Here is a 15,296-nt window from a genome sequence, read left to right as displayed (position 1 = left end):
CTTGGCAGATGGTGATCCTCTCTGCTAAATCTTGAGAGGAGTCAACACTATTTCTCAATGACCGGAAGCAGAGAGAGGCACAAAAGCCGAGATTAAGTACCAAGGCAGCACTATTTTTATGCTCCTTCTGAGGAAAGCAGGCACCGTGGTGGCTATTCATCCTAGCCGGCCCCATGACAACACTCACTCCGTTTGCTAATATTAAACAGATCATTAGTGAATGCAACCTCCTTCGCCGCGATCTAGAAAAGCTTGCCCGCCGCATCCAGTGTAGCGGCTCGCTCTGCTCATCCCGGCAGTTCCACTTCCAGCGACAATGCCCATCATTCCTTGAGTTTGACAGAGTCTCCAGTTGCACACAAGCTGAAAGCCACAGGCAGCGGTTAACCCAGCTAGTTTACCTCCCCCTCTCCTTTTCTTCCCGTCTCTCCACAAGGGTAAAGAGAGACATTTCACGTCTAATTAATGCACAGGACGGTTGTATAAAACGGCTAATGAGGCTGTGATCACGGTGGCGTGAAGGCAGGCACTACTGAAGGGGGGATGAACGCTACTCTGCTCCAGGAGACACTGAGCTCCACAGTTATTAGCCTGTCATAGGAGGAGGGCTGATGGGGGAACAGGAGGGAGACAGGAGGTAGCTCTAGCTGGTTCAACACTTGGCATTGGTGCTACCCCCCACAGTCTCCCTTCAGCTACTTTGTTGATTATATGACAAAATTACACTTTCTACTATAGTATATATGTAACAGCAAATGATACTATAGAAATACTGCTTATGAATTGTGAAACATAATTAGACATTACACAATACATCCAGGTTCCACTAGAGTTGGATCAAAGCATGCGTCTTATATATTATTATATATTGCTTCAGGCTCCCAAGACCTAATGTGAATTTTCTAAAAAATGTAAAAACATGCAGGAATTAGATTAGACAGCAACACAAAAAGTGTGATGCGTAAACTTTCTTAAAGATGGCGAAAACAACTACGATTCTGAAAGAAGCTAAAAATCTGGATCAGCCAAGGGTACCGAAATGAAAACAGTGCCATTAATTACACTGTGTGATTTTTTTTTTTTGTTTTGTTTTGGGAGTGGGGGGGCATCTGAGCAACAGTCTAACAAACTTGCTCCCTCAGCGCAGCTCCTCTGTCAAGATGAATGGGCTGCACAGTAGCTGCTCTCTAAGCAACTGCTCATTACTCGAAACACATCTGCTGGTGAGTAGGGAGCCTCACTCTCCATTACGCCGCCTCATTTTCATTTAGTGCATCAATCCCTCATTCACACCTTTTCATCTTCTCTCTAAAAGACTCCAATGCTACCACTCTCCAAAAACAACACTCCAAGGCAGCAGCCTAAAACTGCTCTCTGTGCAGCACGCATAATGAATCACACACACAAAACATACACACAAAAAAAAGATTGCGTGCCAGAGCCGGCGGTGCCTCCGCTCACCTGTGCAATCTCATACAGCAGCTTGTAGTGTTCCTCTCGCTTCTGTAAAGTGCACAGATTGCAGCCCATTATAGTCGTCGTGGAAACACCAGGCGTCCAATTCTCCCCGAGCAGTGGTACGGACACAGGGGGTCACCCTCCACACCGGAGTGCTGGTTCTCATCAGTCACTCCTTAGCAAGCATCTTTCTCAGGCATTCCGATCATACACACACGGACACACACACACACACATGCACACACAGTCTCATAATCAAACATATGCACTCATACACAGCCCCAGCTTGGGATGCAGAAAGCTCCAGCTGAGTGTAACAGATGAAGGCTGTTGCAGCAGCTTCAGCACTGGCAGCACTGGCACTGGTAGTAATAGTAGTAGTAGTGGTTTCAACATCAGCCGGCGCTTCTCGTCTCCTCTCTCCCTCTCTCTCTCTCTCTCTCTATCTCCCAGACCCATACACACATACACACACTCACACGCCAGAGTTGTGACTCCCGCTCGCTGAGACACTCCCCCCTTTTTCCTCTCAGCCACAAGCGCACATGACTACGCTGATACCAGCTCATGAATAATGAGGGAGATAGTTGGGATATTCATGTGGAAGGTGGGGACAAAGGAGGGGACTAGCGAAGAGGGAGGAGTGTGCGCCACCAAGAGCGCCGGTTCATTAAAACCGAGGCACAGTTATACAATAAGCTCCTTTGTGTGAGCAGCACCTCTGAGGAGCACAAGCAGGGCTGACTGCGAGCAGAGGAGGCTTTCTAGGTTAATGGGTAACCTACCTGCATCTGAGGCATTGTGTTGGTCTGCTTCAAGGGTGGAGGATCTGTTTCCATATATTGTGTATTATCAGCCTGTATCTGAATACAAGGTCACAGAGATATCAAAGGGAAAGAGGCATTTTAACACCTAATGAAAACAGGATAGACAGTTGTTTTCAACATTATAGCTTATCTTTCTGCATCATTAGAGTTAAATAAACTTCATCAAGACAAGTTCAAGTCAATGACCTCAGCGTTACTGCAATACAGCGCTGAATGTGTTAAAAAAAAAATAAGCTGATACAGACTTTTACTCATAATACACAAAATAAAAAAAAAGAATACACAGTTTCTAACACAAGAGACGTTATAGGTGTCATTTATAATGGGGTCCTGACATCAAATCAGCAATCAGTAAACAGCAGCAATAGATCAACCGCTGCCTTCTCTAAAACTGTGATAATTACAGTGCAAGACAATAGACCTTGGCTACTGTATCAGCCACAGAGCTCCCTTTTGCTAGCAGGAAGCTCCACTAACGAGCAATAATTGCTAACAAATTGGCCTCCCAGCCAACAGTGGGGCTCGCTGAGCAAGATAGAGCTAAGAGTAGATGAGTGCTCATCAGCTGGGTACTGGGCATCCCACCCCTGGGGACGCAGTAATCCGATTTCCTGGGCTTTAATTTTACTCCACTGCCTGGAGGCAAGCCAAACAGCAACCTACATCATACAGCGCCATTACAGTTAATGCTATCCACCATTCTCCCTCTTCATCTCCACCACCCAAGCCTCCTCCTCCTCCACCACCACCACCACCACCACCACGGTCCCCATCCTCACCACCATCCACCTCTTATCCTGAAGAATCCGTGAGGAGTGGGTTTTCTGCAGTTGCCTGGCAATATCAAATCCACCAAGAGCTGTTCACTAAAGTGTCAATTTGACATCAAAGGGTCTGGTTGGGAGACCAGGAAATGGGGATATAATATTGCATTTGGTGAGCAGGGGTGCTACGTTTGCTAGCGATACAATGGAGTGTGATGAAAATATGTCAGAGGCCGTCTTCACAAATAGCAGCCTATGCAGTGAATGCTATGAAGTGTTTGTCAGCAGGGAGGACTGCCAGTCTATTGTAGCTGCTGATGATAAGCACAGCTGGAAAAGCCTAGAACCATCAAGGGTCAAGGGAGAGGCGCTTTCTGTGCAGAAAAGCAAATATCAGATTGAGAATGTGCTGATCATAACTGTGGCTTCATAGCATAACTAATGTGCGTAAACAACCTCACTGAGGGAACACGTGTGGATGACCATCACTCTGCGACACTGCACCCGCTGACCCCTAAAGGTTAAGATGCCCATCGGTCACCCTAATGGTCTTTCTCATCATCTGTGAAGCGAGACTGATACAGTAGCCTCTGCCTGCGGTCAAGCAGCACCTCTCAATGGGACATGCAGAGTGAAGGATGTTCTCCGAAGAGTGCATTAAGACTGATAAAAGCTCTCCCTAGGTGCTTTACGACCTCAGGTTTTACATTCAGATAGTGAATTTACCTGAGACTGCATTTCCAGTCTGACCCGAGGGCGGGATTGACACATTATACTAGCATTTAGTAAAACCATTTACTTTTAGACAAGGTGATTATACAGCGTCACTTTATGCCTGCTACTGGTGGATTCTTTTTTTTTTATCATTAATGCTTACAATAAGTTGTAAACTAATTCAATGAAATGTACTGTGGAACATTAACTTAAAAAAACTAAAGGGTCTATATTGTATGCACTGTGCAGTGTGTTTTTCATATTGATGAGCAGTGAATCTGTCCAGTTCTCCACCGCTCGTGTCCTTTCAGCTTCCCCACTGTCCTTTCCTACTGTCCGGCAGTCATTTATCATCCGAGCTGCCCTTTGCCTGCCCGAGTAGAAAAGGGCCCTTGATCGCATTCGCACTCTCAGTTAATGGGCCTCGCATCAAGGGGCATGGAAAAGCGATTTGTTCACACCGTGATGGCCGTATTTTCAGATTTCTTCAATTGCATTTTTGACAAACTGGTATTTGAGCTCTGCTCACACCTGGAGGCATAACCTTCAACCATAAGTGTAATGCAGGCATATCGCTGAGGTTCTCGTGTTCTCAAACATGATTGCCTAATGTGCACACAGGCACAAAAAAGTCCCTCTTTTGTCTCACCGTACACACTACACACAAATGCACAAACATCAGAATGGGCAAGAACAACAGAACCAATCAGGCCACTGCCAACGTCAAACATCACAATCACAATCAGTGCCCACAAACTGCATTTATATCGATTTCATGTACCAGGATGAACACCGTGGACCGCCACTCACCAGTGCCCAATAGTTGGATCCATTCAATATTCCATCAAATCAGATTCAAGTGTCTGACTTGTTTTGTTTTCATAATGACTTTTAAAATAGCTGTGTAGACTATTTTTCTACTTCCACTCAACATGATGTCAACTTTTCAGGGCAACTTGAGCACTTGCCAGTCCTGGCTATTTTCACAAAACCTCTTCAACTGGCATCTGAGGCTAAGGAAAACTATCTGTTCCGCATGAGAGGAAGCCTGTGTGTAAGATTTTGAGATCTGACATACCGCTGAGGTCAGATCAATATGATTTGATCCATGCAACACTAAGGTTAACATGTAAGGCAACCACAGAGTTACCAGGCACAGCAAAGTCCTGGCCACCACAAGCTAACACGTATATCAGAGATCTTTAAAATGCTCTGCTGGCACCTGTTTGTTTCCAACACTTGTGTAAGCTTATGGTAACCTTGACAACAAACACCAGAGCGTCTTATAAGAGCAGTGGATTTGATAAGGAGCACTGATCATACAGTGGTGGTGTCTGTGGCAGCGCCTGCGAAGAATACCAAGTATCTCCAGTGTGTTTAATACACAAACAGGTTTATTAGGCCAGCGCTGACACGTCGGGCGGGTGGAAAATTCTCTTTGGTGTAGACTTTGAAGATTGAAATCCCGTTCACGTGAACAGAGAGCCGTGGGGATCTGCGAATGGTTTGTGATGTGACGCATGGCTCAGATCTGATCACCTACCGCCGCCGAATAGCAGTCACTCCTTCTGGGTATTGATGTGACCTGATTTGGGAATAATTAAATGAGGCCCTTTTATGAATGAATCATCGTCAAAGCCTGTTCCTCTGATGACAGCTTTGATGGTAGTTGGTCCAAGACACACACACACACACACACACACACACACACACACACAGACACAAATGCACAGGTGGGTGCTTCAAAGCCAATGTGACCGGACCGTGGGAAGCCAACCAAAACATCTTTCTCAATGACAATAAATAATTAAAAAGGCCTGAATCATTAATTCATGTGGGAACATGGCCGTGGATATAAATAGCTTATAGGCTGCCTTGCATTATAACACATACAGTGTTGCTTTTTAAGCAGTCCACATAATGGCCATCTACTTTATTGCCTGAACAGATTAATCGATTTACTCTCATATTTCTGCACACGCATACTGTGTGTATGTCATTATATTTAAACGATGCAAATTATGAAGATTAATAATGGATTACAGAGACATTTGACCCTCTGTCTGCCATAAAATGTTAATCTTTAATAATGACACTGTATTTACCCATGTATCTACATCCTTAAGCGTTTTACTCTTAAAATCCAGTGTAAAGTAATTTTTGACTTGGTTTGAGAAACTTGTATTTCTTTTATTTCTGACCATTAAAAATCTGTCCCCTGTCTGTTTGCGTGTAAACCAGAGGAGACACGTAAAAATCAACTCTAATAAATCCATTTTTTTGAGTTGTGTGTGCCAGTGTTTTGAGCTGATACGCACATATCTCGTGAAATGAGACATGTTGGTGGCAAACCTTAAAAAAGCTACTAATGAGCCACTTCAGTGAAACATCACACCCACTGCATCCAGTTCGCCTATACTTCTACACAAAGCAGCATGTAACATACACACACACACACACACACACCAGGCACACACGTCCCACATGAAACATGGTTAACCCGGGATCCCCCCGCGTCTGCATGAAGATGAAACAAAGTGCACATCAGACAGGAAGCTCCTGCTTTCTCGCACCGACATTGGGTGTGTTGTGGAAATGCTGAGGAGGTGACATGTGCCAAGCATTCAGTGAAGTCGAAAAAAACAAAAAATAAAAAACAATAAAAAAACATAAGACTAGGATGAAAATGTCTGTCTGTGAGATCTAGAAAAGATACAACACAGGATGGTGCTGTTGCTGTTTCCTGTACCTACAAAGTCCTCAGGCCTAAAGATATTTTACCTTCTTCTCCTCTACATGAAAGGTAACCATAACAATAACACCCTAGCAGCCACACAATGTCATAAACACCTACAGTATCATGGGTGTATCGGATGAACAATACACACTACAACAGTAACACGTGTAACAGAAGTGACCTTTTCAGAGTGGGAGCACTCCATTTGACACTTTAAGAAGCAGGAGCAGGATGGAGGAGGAAAATAAGGGAAGTGAGTGGGCGAAAGGCGAGACACTCGCACCACCCTCCCTGTTGGAAACCTCTGTCCACATTCGTATTTCCTCTCACCTCCCAGGCCGCAAACTGTCTGGTCCACACTAACCACCACTGCGTTCCAGCCTGAGGCACACATGGCCACATTACACCATCAGTGCACCTCTACCCATGTAGAAAGACACCCTTGGGACAACCGGAGGGGATAAACTAATCTTAGCTGTGTCATATTTCTGTAGGTCTAACAGAGGGACATCGGAGGTCCATAGGTCTGCCCACTCGTGTTGCCTCCGGTGCTCAGTGATGTTTGTGGCCAGATAGAAGAGCTTCGTTCACTGGCGCCCACTCTTTATATCATATTATCTGTCAAACAGGACCAACACCACTAAGCCCCACAGCAAGACCCCCTTTCACTGGGCAGGCGTACAAAAAGGATCACAGAGCCAAACAGTATTTTATGGTGAGACAACGCTGACTACTGATTGTGAATATGAAAATAAAGAGGGTATTGAGAATAATTAAATACTGTTACCAAATAAATACTGTGACAAATTCCATTGCTTGCATCTGTCTACAACAAGTTAGTATTGGGCAGGGCCAGAATTTTACACAATAGGTTTGGATTGATAGGACAAATACACGTGGAAGAGCCAATGAGCTGAATCCATCGCTGGCGGTTTATTATTTTTTATTTATTTATTTGACAGTTTAATGATCTGGATTGATGTATTAATGATTAACATACTAATTCTAAATTAAACTGTGGCGGTTGACCACAGTTTAATTTCTACCGCTATCATTTCAGATTGCTGAGATAAAAACACAGCTATTGCAGTGTTTCCCAAAAATAGTGTCATCTGTGTTGCACTACCGTGATATCAGCACAGCCTCTACACAATAAAAAGCTGGTTAATGTGTAAATGTGCAGAGTTGATCTAAACTTTACTTTATCGCTGAGCCTTGAAGGTTCATATCACTTCATACAATCGCAAAGCACAGCGGCCCCCAGCAATGGAAAGGAAAGTGAAACTTTTTCTCCAAGCCTGAAAGTTAGTGCAGTGCAAATATTGAAATGTCATCCTGTTCAACATCAGTTTCCACTGGACACACTGTTGTCACTACATCTTAATAAGAACAATGAATAAATTCATAAGCTATGACACCCCTCGATATATTGAAAATAATCCCCTCCCCTACAAATACAGAAAATTCATTTTGCCCAATGCTGCTTGTTTCTTTTCTTTTCTTTTTTTTTTTTTTTTTGTTTTGTTTTGTTTTGTTTTTAAAATGAATATAAAATGAATCTCAGCGGTAAGGAATGCATGTGTTCACTTAGTGTTTAAGCACTTTGTCAGGCTATATGTTTTCATGCATTTTTACACTCTTTACTGGAATGTTCACTTGAATATGCGGTCATATCTGTGAGTGTGTCTGTACCCATGCACAGATGTGTGCATATCTGTGTCTATGTGTCTGAATATTTATCTTTAACCTACATGTTTCTCCACCACTGCACTTCATTTTCAATACACATTCACAAAAAGCCCTGCTAGGGACAGGAGTTGAAAACTAGTGCTAATCTCTTTATGCAGAACATCAGCTTCTCGCGTTTGTGTAAATCAGCAAAATGTTGCTATGTAAATTTGGATTGTCCCTATTCAAATAATAAAGCAAACACATAAATACTACACACCATGGTCTTCACAGAAAATGTTGTGGAGACAACAATGATTCATTTTGTGTGATGTGACGACTCACCTGGACATGCAACTCCAGGTGAAAAGTAACTCTACAGATAATGAAAAGCCTTCCATCATGCAGGATAAAGAGGGCAATGATCTGAATGATAGAGAATGGCACTATTTTACCATATATGGAACCTAATGTCTTTTTAATGGCCTAACGACTTTTTCCACTTCTGTGAATTTCAACAAAAGGTGAAATTATGTGAATTAACCCTAATATCGAGACTCCATGAGGTTTTCATTGCTGCTTGTCTGGGGCTGGGCATTTTTTTCCTTTTCGTACATATGTTGCACACATAAGAGCAAATACAGGCTGTTCAGTCATTTGTTTCTGGCGAGAGTCACTGAAGCTCAAGGTGGCAATGGCTCACTGACAACAAGCAGCAAACATGTACAACAGGCATGTCATTGATTTCACACTCTGCCCGCTGCTGGCTGAGCACTCATCAATACACAGTCAATACACCTTTGATTGTGGAAGAGAGTTTTGTTCCTCTTGAGGAGAGAAAGCAGATCTATAGAGACAGTCGGCACAGAGGGCAAACAGGTAAGGCACCATACCTTTTCTGCTCGTGCTTATGCTGATACTCGCATAAGAGACGACCTACAACCTCTAATTGTCCTGCGTAAGGTCTTTTTCAGCAATGTCACCTACAGGACAAGGGCCATCTCATTTTAATGACTACACTGTCATTTCCTAGAGTCATGGTGAGGGAGAGTCACATAAAACACACCCAACAGCTGTTTGGCTAATTTCATTTGCCCACTTATGACAAAGTAACAGGGAGCTAGTGTGCCAAAATCTGGCACAATAGAGATGAAGACAAATTAATTTTAGCCCTTTAACCATAACACATATCCAATCATCCAGATGAGATTGGGTGGAATACGTGTCTTTGGTTTCACTCTGCAGGTCACCGAGAACCACAATCCTGCATGTCTCCCCTCTCAGTAGGTCTACAGATTGATTTCAACTGTATGCGGGCATTTTTGCATTGACCTTCGGAGAGAAACAAATCTGAAACTCTGCTCTGTGTCTCCTGTGCTCCTGGCAGCAGAATTGAATCATAAAAGTTACACGTCCATGGAATAGATAAAATAAAAATTTGACACAGGCATTTTTCCCTCTCCTATTTGTCGTTCATGTTTCCAGTTGGTGGTTTTAAGATAATAATACCATGTGCAGTGCATTTGCAATGTGACCTTGACGCTGAGGTCAAGGAAACTTGGCAGCATTACCTGAAGTGTTCCAAAGCAATACGGCAAAAATGAAAAGATTTGGAGAAGATGGAAAACAAACAAAGAAAATCTCAATCTAGTCAGACCTCAACAGCAGCACAGTAATTTGTGTTTGCTCCATATCCACGTGGCAGCGGGCCTCCATCAGCACCCTTCATGTACTCTATAATTTGTGTTGTGATGGGCTAGTTTGTTGTGCTCCTCCAAGCGCTTGAGCCAGTGCTGTGCAAAAAACACACACATTAATTTCCTGTGCTTTTTTTTTATTTTTTTTTTTATTTTGGACTCCTTCTGTTCCTTTCCGAGCAGGATGGGAGAAAGTCGCTGGCGTGCCTGAGGATAAGCTTAAAACCTTCACCTTAACTGCAATGCTCCAGAATGAGAATGGCTACAGATCCGGCGGTAATAACAGAACTGCAGATGGATCACTTGCTTGTTTTTCAGCACACACAGATTAGTCTGGAATTATGATGATACCCAGGGGGCAGGAATCTTATTTTCTGTCCTCCTGATAAGAAAACAAGAGCAGACGACAACCAAAAGGAAAGAGAGGCAGAGGGAGACGTGTGATTTAACATGCTGTGCCGCATGCTGGTGTGTTGGCACTCCAATTTAGGAGACTGGATCAGATAGTGTCTGTCGGGTAATGTTTCAATGTTGGTTACAACAAACACCGTTCCATTTACTGTAGCACAATAGTCTGCTCTTTGTATCCATTTAGCACTTAATAATACCCTGTTTAATTACATGTGCTGTTATCACGAGCACTCGGTACATGCACAACACACCTGGATAAAGCGTGAGTGTGTAGTTGTTACCATGTAAGGATACATGGTTACTAAGGATATTGCCTGAAGAAAACAAGCACACTGCTGCCTGACACTGAGGTCAGTGAAGAGGGATTTGCAACTGACCCTGTGTTTTATATGCTAATGATGACCGCATGTAGCAGGGCCACACACATACAGACACACACACCTGGACACCTCTATTCTTTTATGCTTTGAACTAAGTGACTGTGGTGTTTCCTTCACATTTAAGATAAACAACACTTTGATCAAACACGGCTTTATCCTTTTTTTTTTTTTTCTGAAAAGGAAGTCCAAAAAAGATGACGAAAAATACAATTTCACAAGACAAAGACACATTTGAACACACTGCATTGCTTTTCCCGCACTGTTATCTATGAGAGAACAAAGAGAAACGTCTGCAAATATGAGTCCGGCTGGATTTGATCTTGATCAAAGAATACCAAATGAGGTAAATATTTCACACAGTTAGAGGCTTCACAATCAGAATGTGAAATTGAGATCTGACACAAATGCTTCTCATATTTTCATACTGCATAAATCAGACTTATACAGCTGTGTCAGTTAAAAGCTGTCATCATCCATATTCTCCATTTACATTGGCATACGTGCCAGGACATTAAGGAGTCAAGTATCCCTGTTGAGTTATGCTCCGTTGCATAGAACGTGAAAACAAACAAGTAAACACCGGCGACCAATCACTGCCTCTGTCTCCGACTCACTGCATCCCGAGAGACAACCATTGATTTTCCAGTTATTATCAACACCAAATTATTGAATGTCAAATGATAAAGTAGCTGGGGTCCGCAAGCGTTTCTCAAAGATAGGTTCTCTGGCCCTGCTGGCGTCACCATGGCAACCCTGGCTGTTTGACAGAGCTGATGACAATACCTCAATACCTCTTCTGCAGGTATTATTCCGAAAAATGATGGTCTTTCTGCCTGAGGTACAGCCAGGTTACCCCCCACACGCCATATCCACCAAACCCACCACCACCCCAATCCCCACCCCCTACCCTTCCCCTCCTGTCTGGCAGCGTAACCAACTGTACTGTTCAGAGCCCCTTAAATGAGCAGCCACAGGGCGTTCAAAAAAGTTGCACGACAGACAGTAATGCATTACATACAGTAATGCAGTAAGTGCAAAGGCTGAAGCATAAAAAAAAAAAAAACAAAACAAACAAACAAAAAAAAACAGACAGATACAACAGCTTTTTTTATAGCAGGCATAAACAAACCATGGTCAAAAAAAAAAAAAAATCATAGGTCTAAATTTACACTGTAGCAGAAAGTCACTGCATTATCATAAGAGGCCATATTTCTCAGTAGAGGCCAACTAATGAGATTATACATCTTGGACCTTGTGTTTTATTGATTTCTCTATTGGTATGGTTGATGGACCTCGAGTGGCTAGAGGACATCCTCAGCTCCTCTCACCGCTCATGAGGGACAGCCATTCAGCTGTGACCCTGAACTCGGGCATCACAAGTCTCTGCACCTCCATACCAATATGTCTTTTGTCTGGTCACAGGCCCTCAAGAAATAAACTCAATCTATTGTTGATCAAATATTGCTGTATTGAACCTACAGGGGTGACCCCAAACAGGATCCATCAATTGAAGCCTACAGACTACACTATGCACTAAAGAATAACTTAACAGGAAGATACTTAGATACCAAGGTTTTGGGTCAAGACAGGTCAACATTTTTCCCCATTTACATTGCTCAGCAGTGAGAGGGTCGAGGCCCCCTCTCCTGCCAAGACAATGTTAATACACAGGAGATAAATTAACAGCCCCCTCCGGCAGCCTTCTGGGAATAGTTTCCGCCTCACAGCGCACAGCAGATTAAACCAAAGGGGAACAATATTCACAAATCAGCCATTGGTTATGAGGGAAGAGGCAACACTATCAGTCAGAGAGCTCTCTGTCTGTCCTCTCCACCCCCCTCACGAGGTTCACAGCAAACTCTCCAATCCACGCAAAACCACGCTCTTTAGATTTCTTGGTGGGGGGGGAAGCCTTTTTCAGGAGACATTCTGAATTTTCCCCATTTTCTCACATCAGAAAAGGAAGGACAGGGAGAGAGAGCGAGAGAGAGAGAGAGAGAGAGAGAGAGGCTGAGACTGTGTGCTACCAAATTACAGTGCTACATAGAAGTGGTCCTGTGGAAATTCAACAGCTTGTAATGCATTGACTGAAAAGGTTATTCAAATGATGTATGCCCACTGCATTAGTGTCTCAGCCAAACAATACTGCACATGATACATCTATCACTGGTGTATCATTTGAAATTCAGATCCTTGTTAGTTTGTGCATTGCATTACAAAGAACTGGAAACCAACCAACCATAAATGAAATGTATTGCATTGTACTGGTGTGTGTGTGTGTGTGTGTGTCAGGGCGGGTAATGGGGAAGCAAATAAATTCAACATCAAATACTGCATTACAAATTTGGAAATGCAATTAAATGACCCAGCATTCTATAATCCTTACAAACTGATGGCAATACTAACAGCGCTATGTGCACTGTAATGTATTTGTCCTTTCACAAGTGGCTTAATCTAAATAGCTCAATTTGTATTTACTTGCTCTGGTTAAGCAATATAATCCAGTTCTGAGTCCAATCTTTTATAAGGGACCTTATTAGGTTGTGCACACTGTATGTGGTACATAATTTGCTGGGGGAGCACTGTCAAAGAGTTTTAGTGTACTGCAAATTAAAAAGATCAAAAACAAAACTGACTTCATAGTGCTGTACTGTCAACATGTTCTTCTATATTCCGCATTACATCAGTTACAAATCTATACACTGAGCAAAATGAAGCTAAGTGACCGGCATAATTGACAAAGAAATCAATAAAGAAAACTTTAAAATGAAAAAAAGAGCTTTCTCAGCTTACAGGCTCATAATGTAATTTCAAATAACATAGGGGCCCTGAATCTCACAAACACAAAAGCAGTACATGCTACAGCTCCCTCGGCAATGCTGTAGACTAGCATCCTTGCCGCGTCCTCACCCTGCACTGCCCCTCACATCATAAAACTGCTGTTAGCTAATACTGTGTGTTTAATTCCTCGTTGTGGAGCTCACCTCCAGGTGGCCCTGCCAAACCCTCCCTGCAGGAGATTTACAGGCGGCCATTTTGTGGACTAATTGCTCGGTCCTAGTGCAAAGAGGTCAGCCATAGCCGACACAGGGAGTCAGCTCACACACCTGCTACCGGCTAACCTAGGCAGAGGGCAAACTCCTCAAACAGCAAGACACCACCATGCAGGAGTCTCCTTGAGTTGTCTGGTGTAAGGTCTGTCAGAAGCAACGCTGCCTGCACTGCAGTCCATTGTTTAGTGATAAACAAGTGCTAAATCATTTTCTCCACTGTCTGTATCTTGCTGGGACATAAATCAAAGTCAGATAAGAGGTGGATGTGCGATAGTGGAGATAGATCCGCTGCATGTTCTCCCTGATATGGATCTAATCTCTTCGCTTGGGATCATATTTGTGATTCATCTTCTTATTCTCCTCCACCCGTATCATCATCCTCCCGTCTTCCTGCCTAACCTCCTACCAATCTCTTTTTGATTGGATGGATTGGACTGATGCCCTGATCCTGAATAGGCAAAGCAGCAAGCCATCCTGAATTGCACAGAGCATCATTCAGTGCTGCCGTGGCACCTTCCTCTCATCTGTACAGTCCCAGCACATTGCACTGGTGTTAGATCTAGCTGTCCACCTTGTTGACTCCTCTTGTTGGCGCTGAAGAGTTGACGGATCAGTCCACTCCTCGCTATTCACAACTGAGGCCAAGGCAGAGTGGATCTGAGGCAGCTAAGCACAGTTTTGCCTTTGTCTGGTTGTTTTTAATAGCTCTTAATGAGTATCTATTAAAGGCCACTACAAACCCTATGCTATTCTGAGCACTCTCTCTTTATTAGCATCAGCTGACACCCCCATCATTCAGTGGTTCCCTTGACTTTATCATTGCCAGTGACCCTCCATCTATCTAATTAGCTGCAATTTACTAATAACATAGTCCACTTTCCCAGAATCATGCGCCCTCCATCAGTGAGCAGGGACAAAGGCTTGTTAACAGGGTCTCCCCACCCAATGCCAATTACCCCTAAGAGGTAGAAAATAGGGATTCCTAAGGTCAATTTGGAATCAAGAGGCGTAAGATATGCAGAGCTATGCCCAACACGCAATCTGGTGTAGGTATAATGGCACCATGCCAGTGATACAACAATTTGAAATAAGATTGTGTGTGGTGAAAATAGACCTTCCGCTTTCCCGAGGCTCAAAAAGGAGGAGAGACATTATATAAATCACAGGCTGCAAAGTTTGTTGGGCGCTACAACCTGCAAAGCGAGAGAGGAAGGGGGGAAACAATTTCAGGTTTCATTTTACAAGAGCAGATAGAGAAAATCGATAGGCCGAATGTGGGCTTAACGCCAACTTGCTGAGGGAAAAATGAGAAGATAACCAAAAGCAGCAGGTTGTTTTTTTTTTTCCCTTACTCTGAGCCCCTCGCTCAGGATATTACATCACAGACACTGAAACAAGGTACAGTTGGGCAGTGCACCAACACACTGTGAGACAATTACAGCAGGTAGAGATAGAGGGAAAGGCCTATCACCAGAAATGTGAGATCCTCCAAATAACATAACTCCAGCACTACCACCCCGATTTAGAGAATCCCCTGCCCTACCAGTGGTGTTTGCTCCAATCGCACTTTGGCACCGTTTTAAAGGT

General features: G+C 43.4%; 1 protein-coding gene across 1 annotated transcript in view; it reads right to left on the bottom strand.

The window, feature by feature from the left end:
• Window positions 1-2,974: 2,974 nt before the first annotated feature.
• LOC115360486 (E3 ubiquitin-protein ligase PDZRN3-B-like) overlaps window positions 2,975-15,296 on the bottom strand; it is a 54,344-nt gene continuing 42,022 nt past the window's right edge. The window contains exon 3 of the mRNA XM_030053417.1: window positions 2,975-3,082. Coding sequence (XP_029909277.1) covers window positions 2,975-3,082 — 108 coding nt within the window. The remainder of the gene's footprint in view (window positions 3,083-15,296) is intronic.

The sequence above is a fragment of the Myripristis murdjan genome, chromosome 6 (genome assembly GCF_902150065.1).
Source record: "Myripristis murdjan chromosome 6, fMyrMur1.1, whole genome shotgun sequence".
Classification (NCBI taxonomy): Eukaryota; Metazoa; Chordata; class Actinopteri; order Holocentriformes; family Holocentridae; genus Myripristis; species Myripristis murdjan.
The sequence above is the reverse complement of the archived record's forward strand: the minus strand, read 5'-3'. Positions and strand labels throughout refer to the sequence as shown.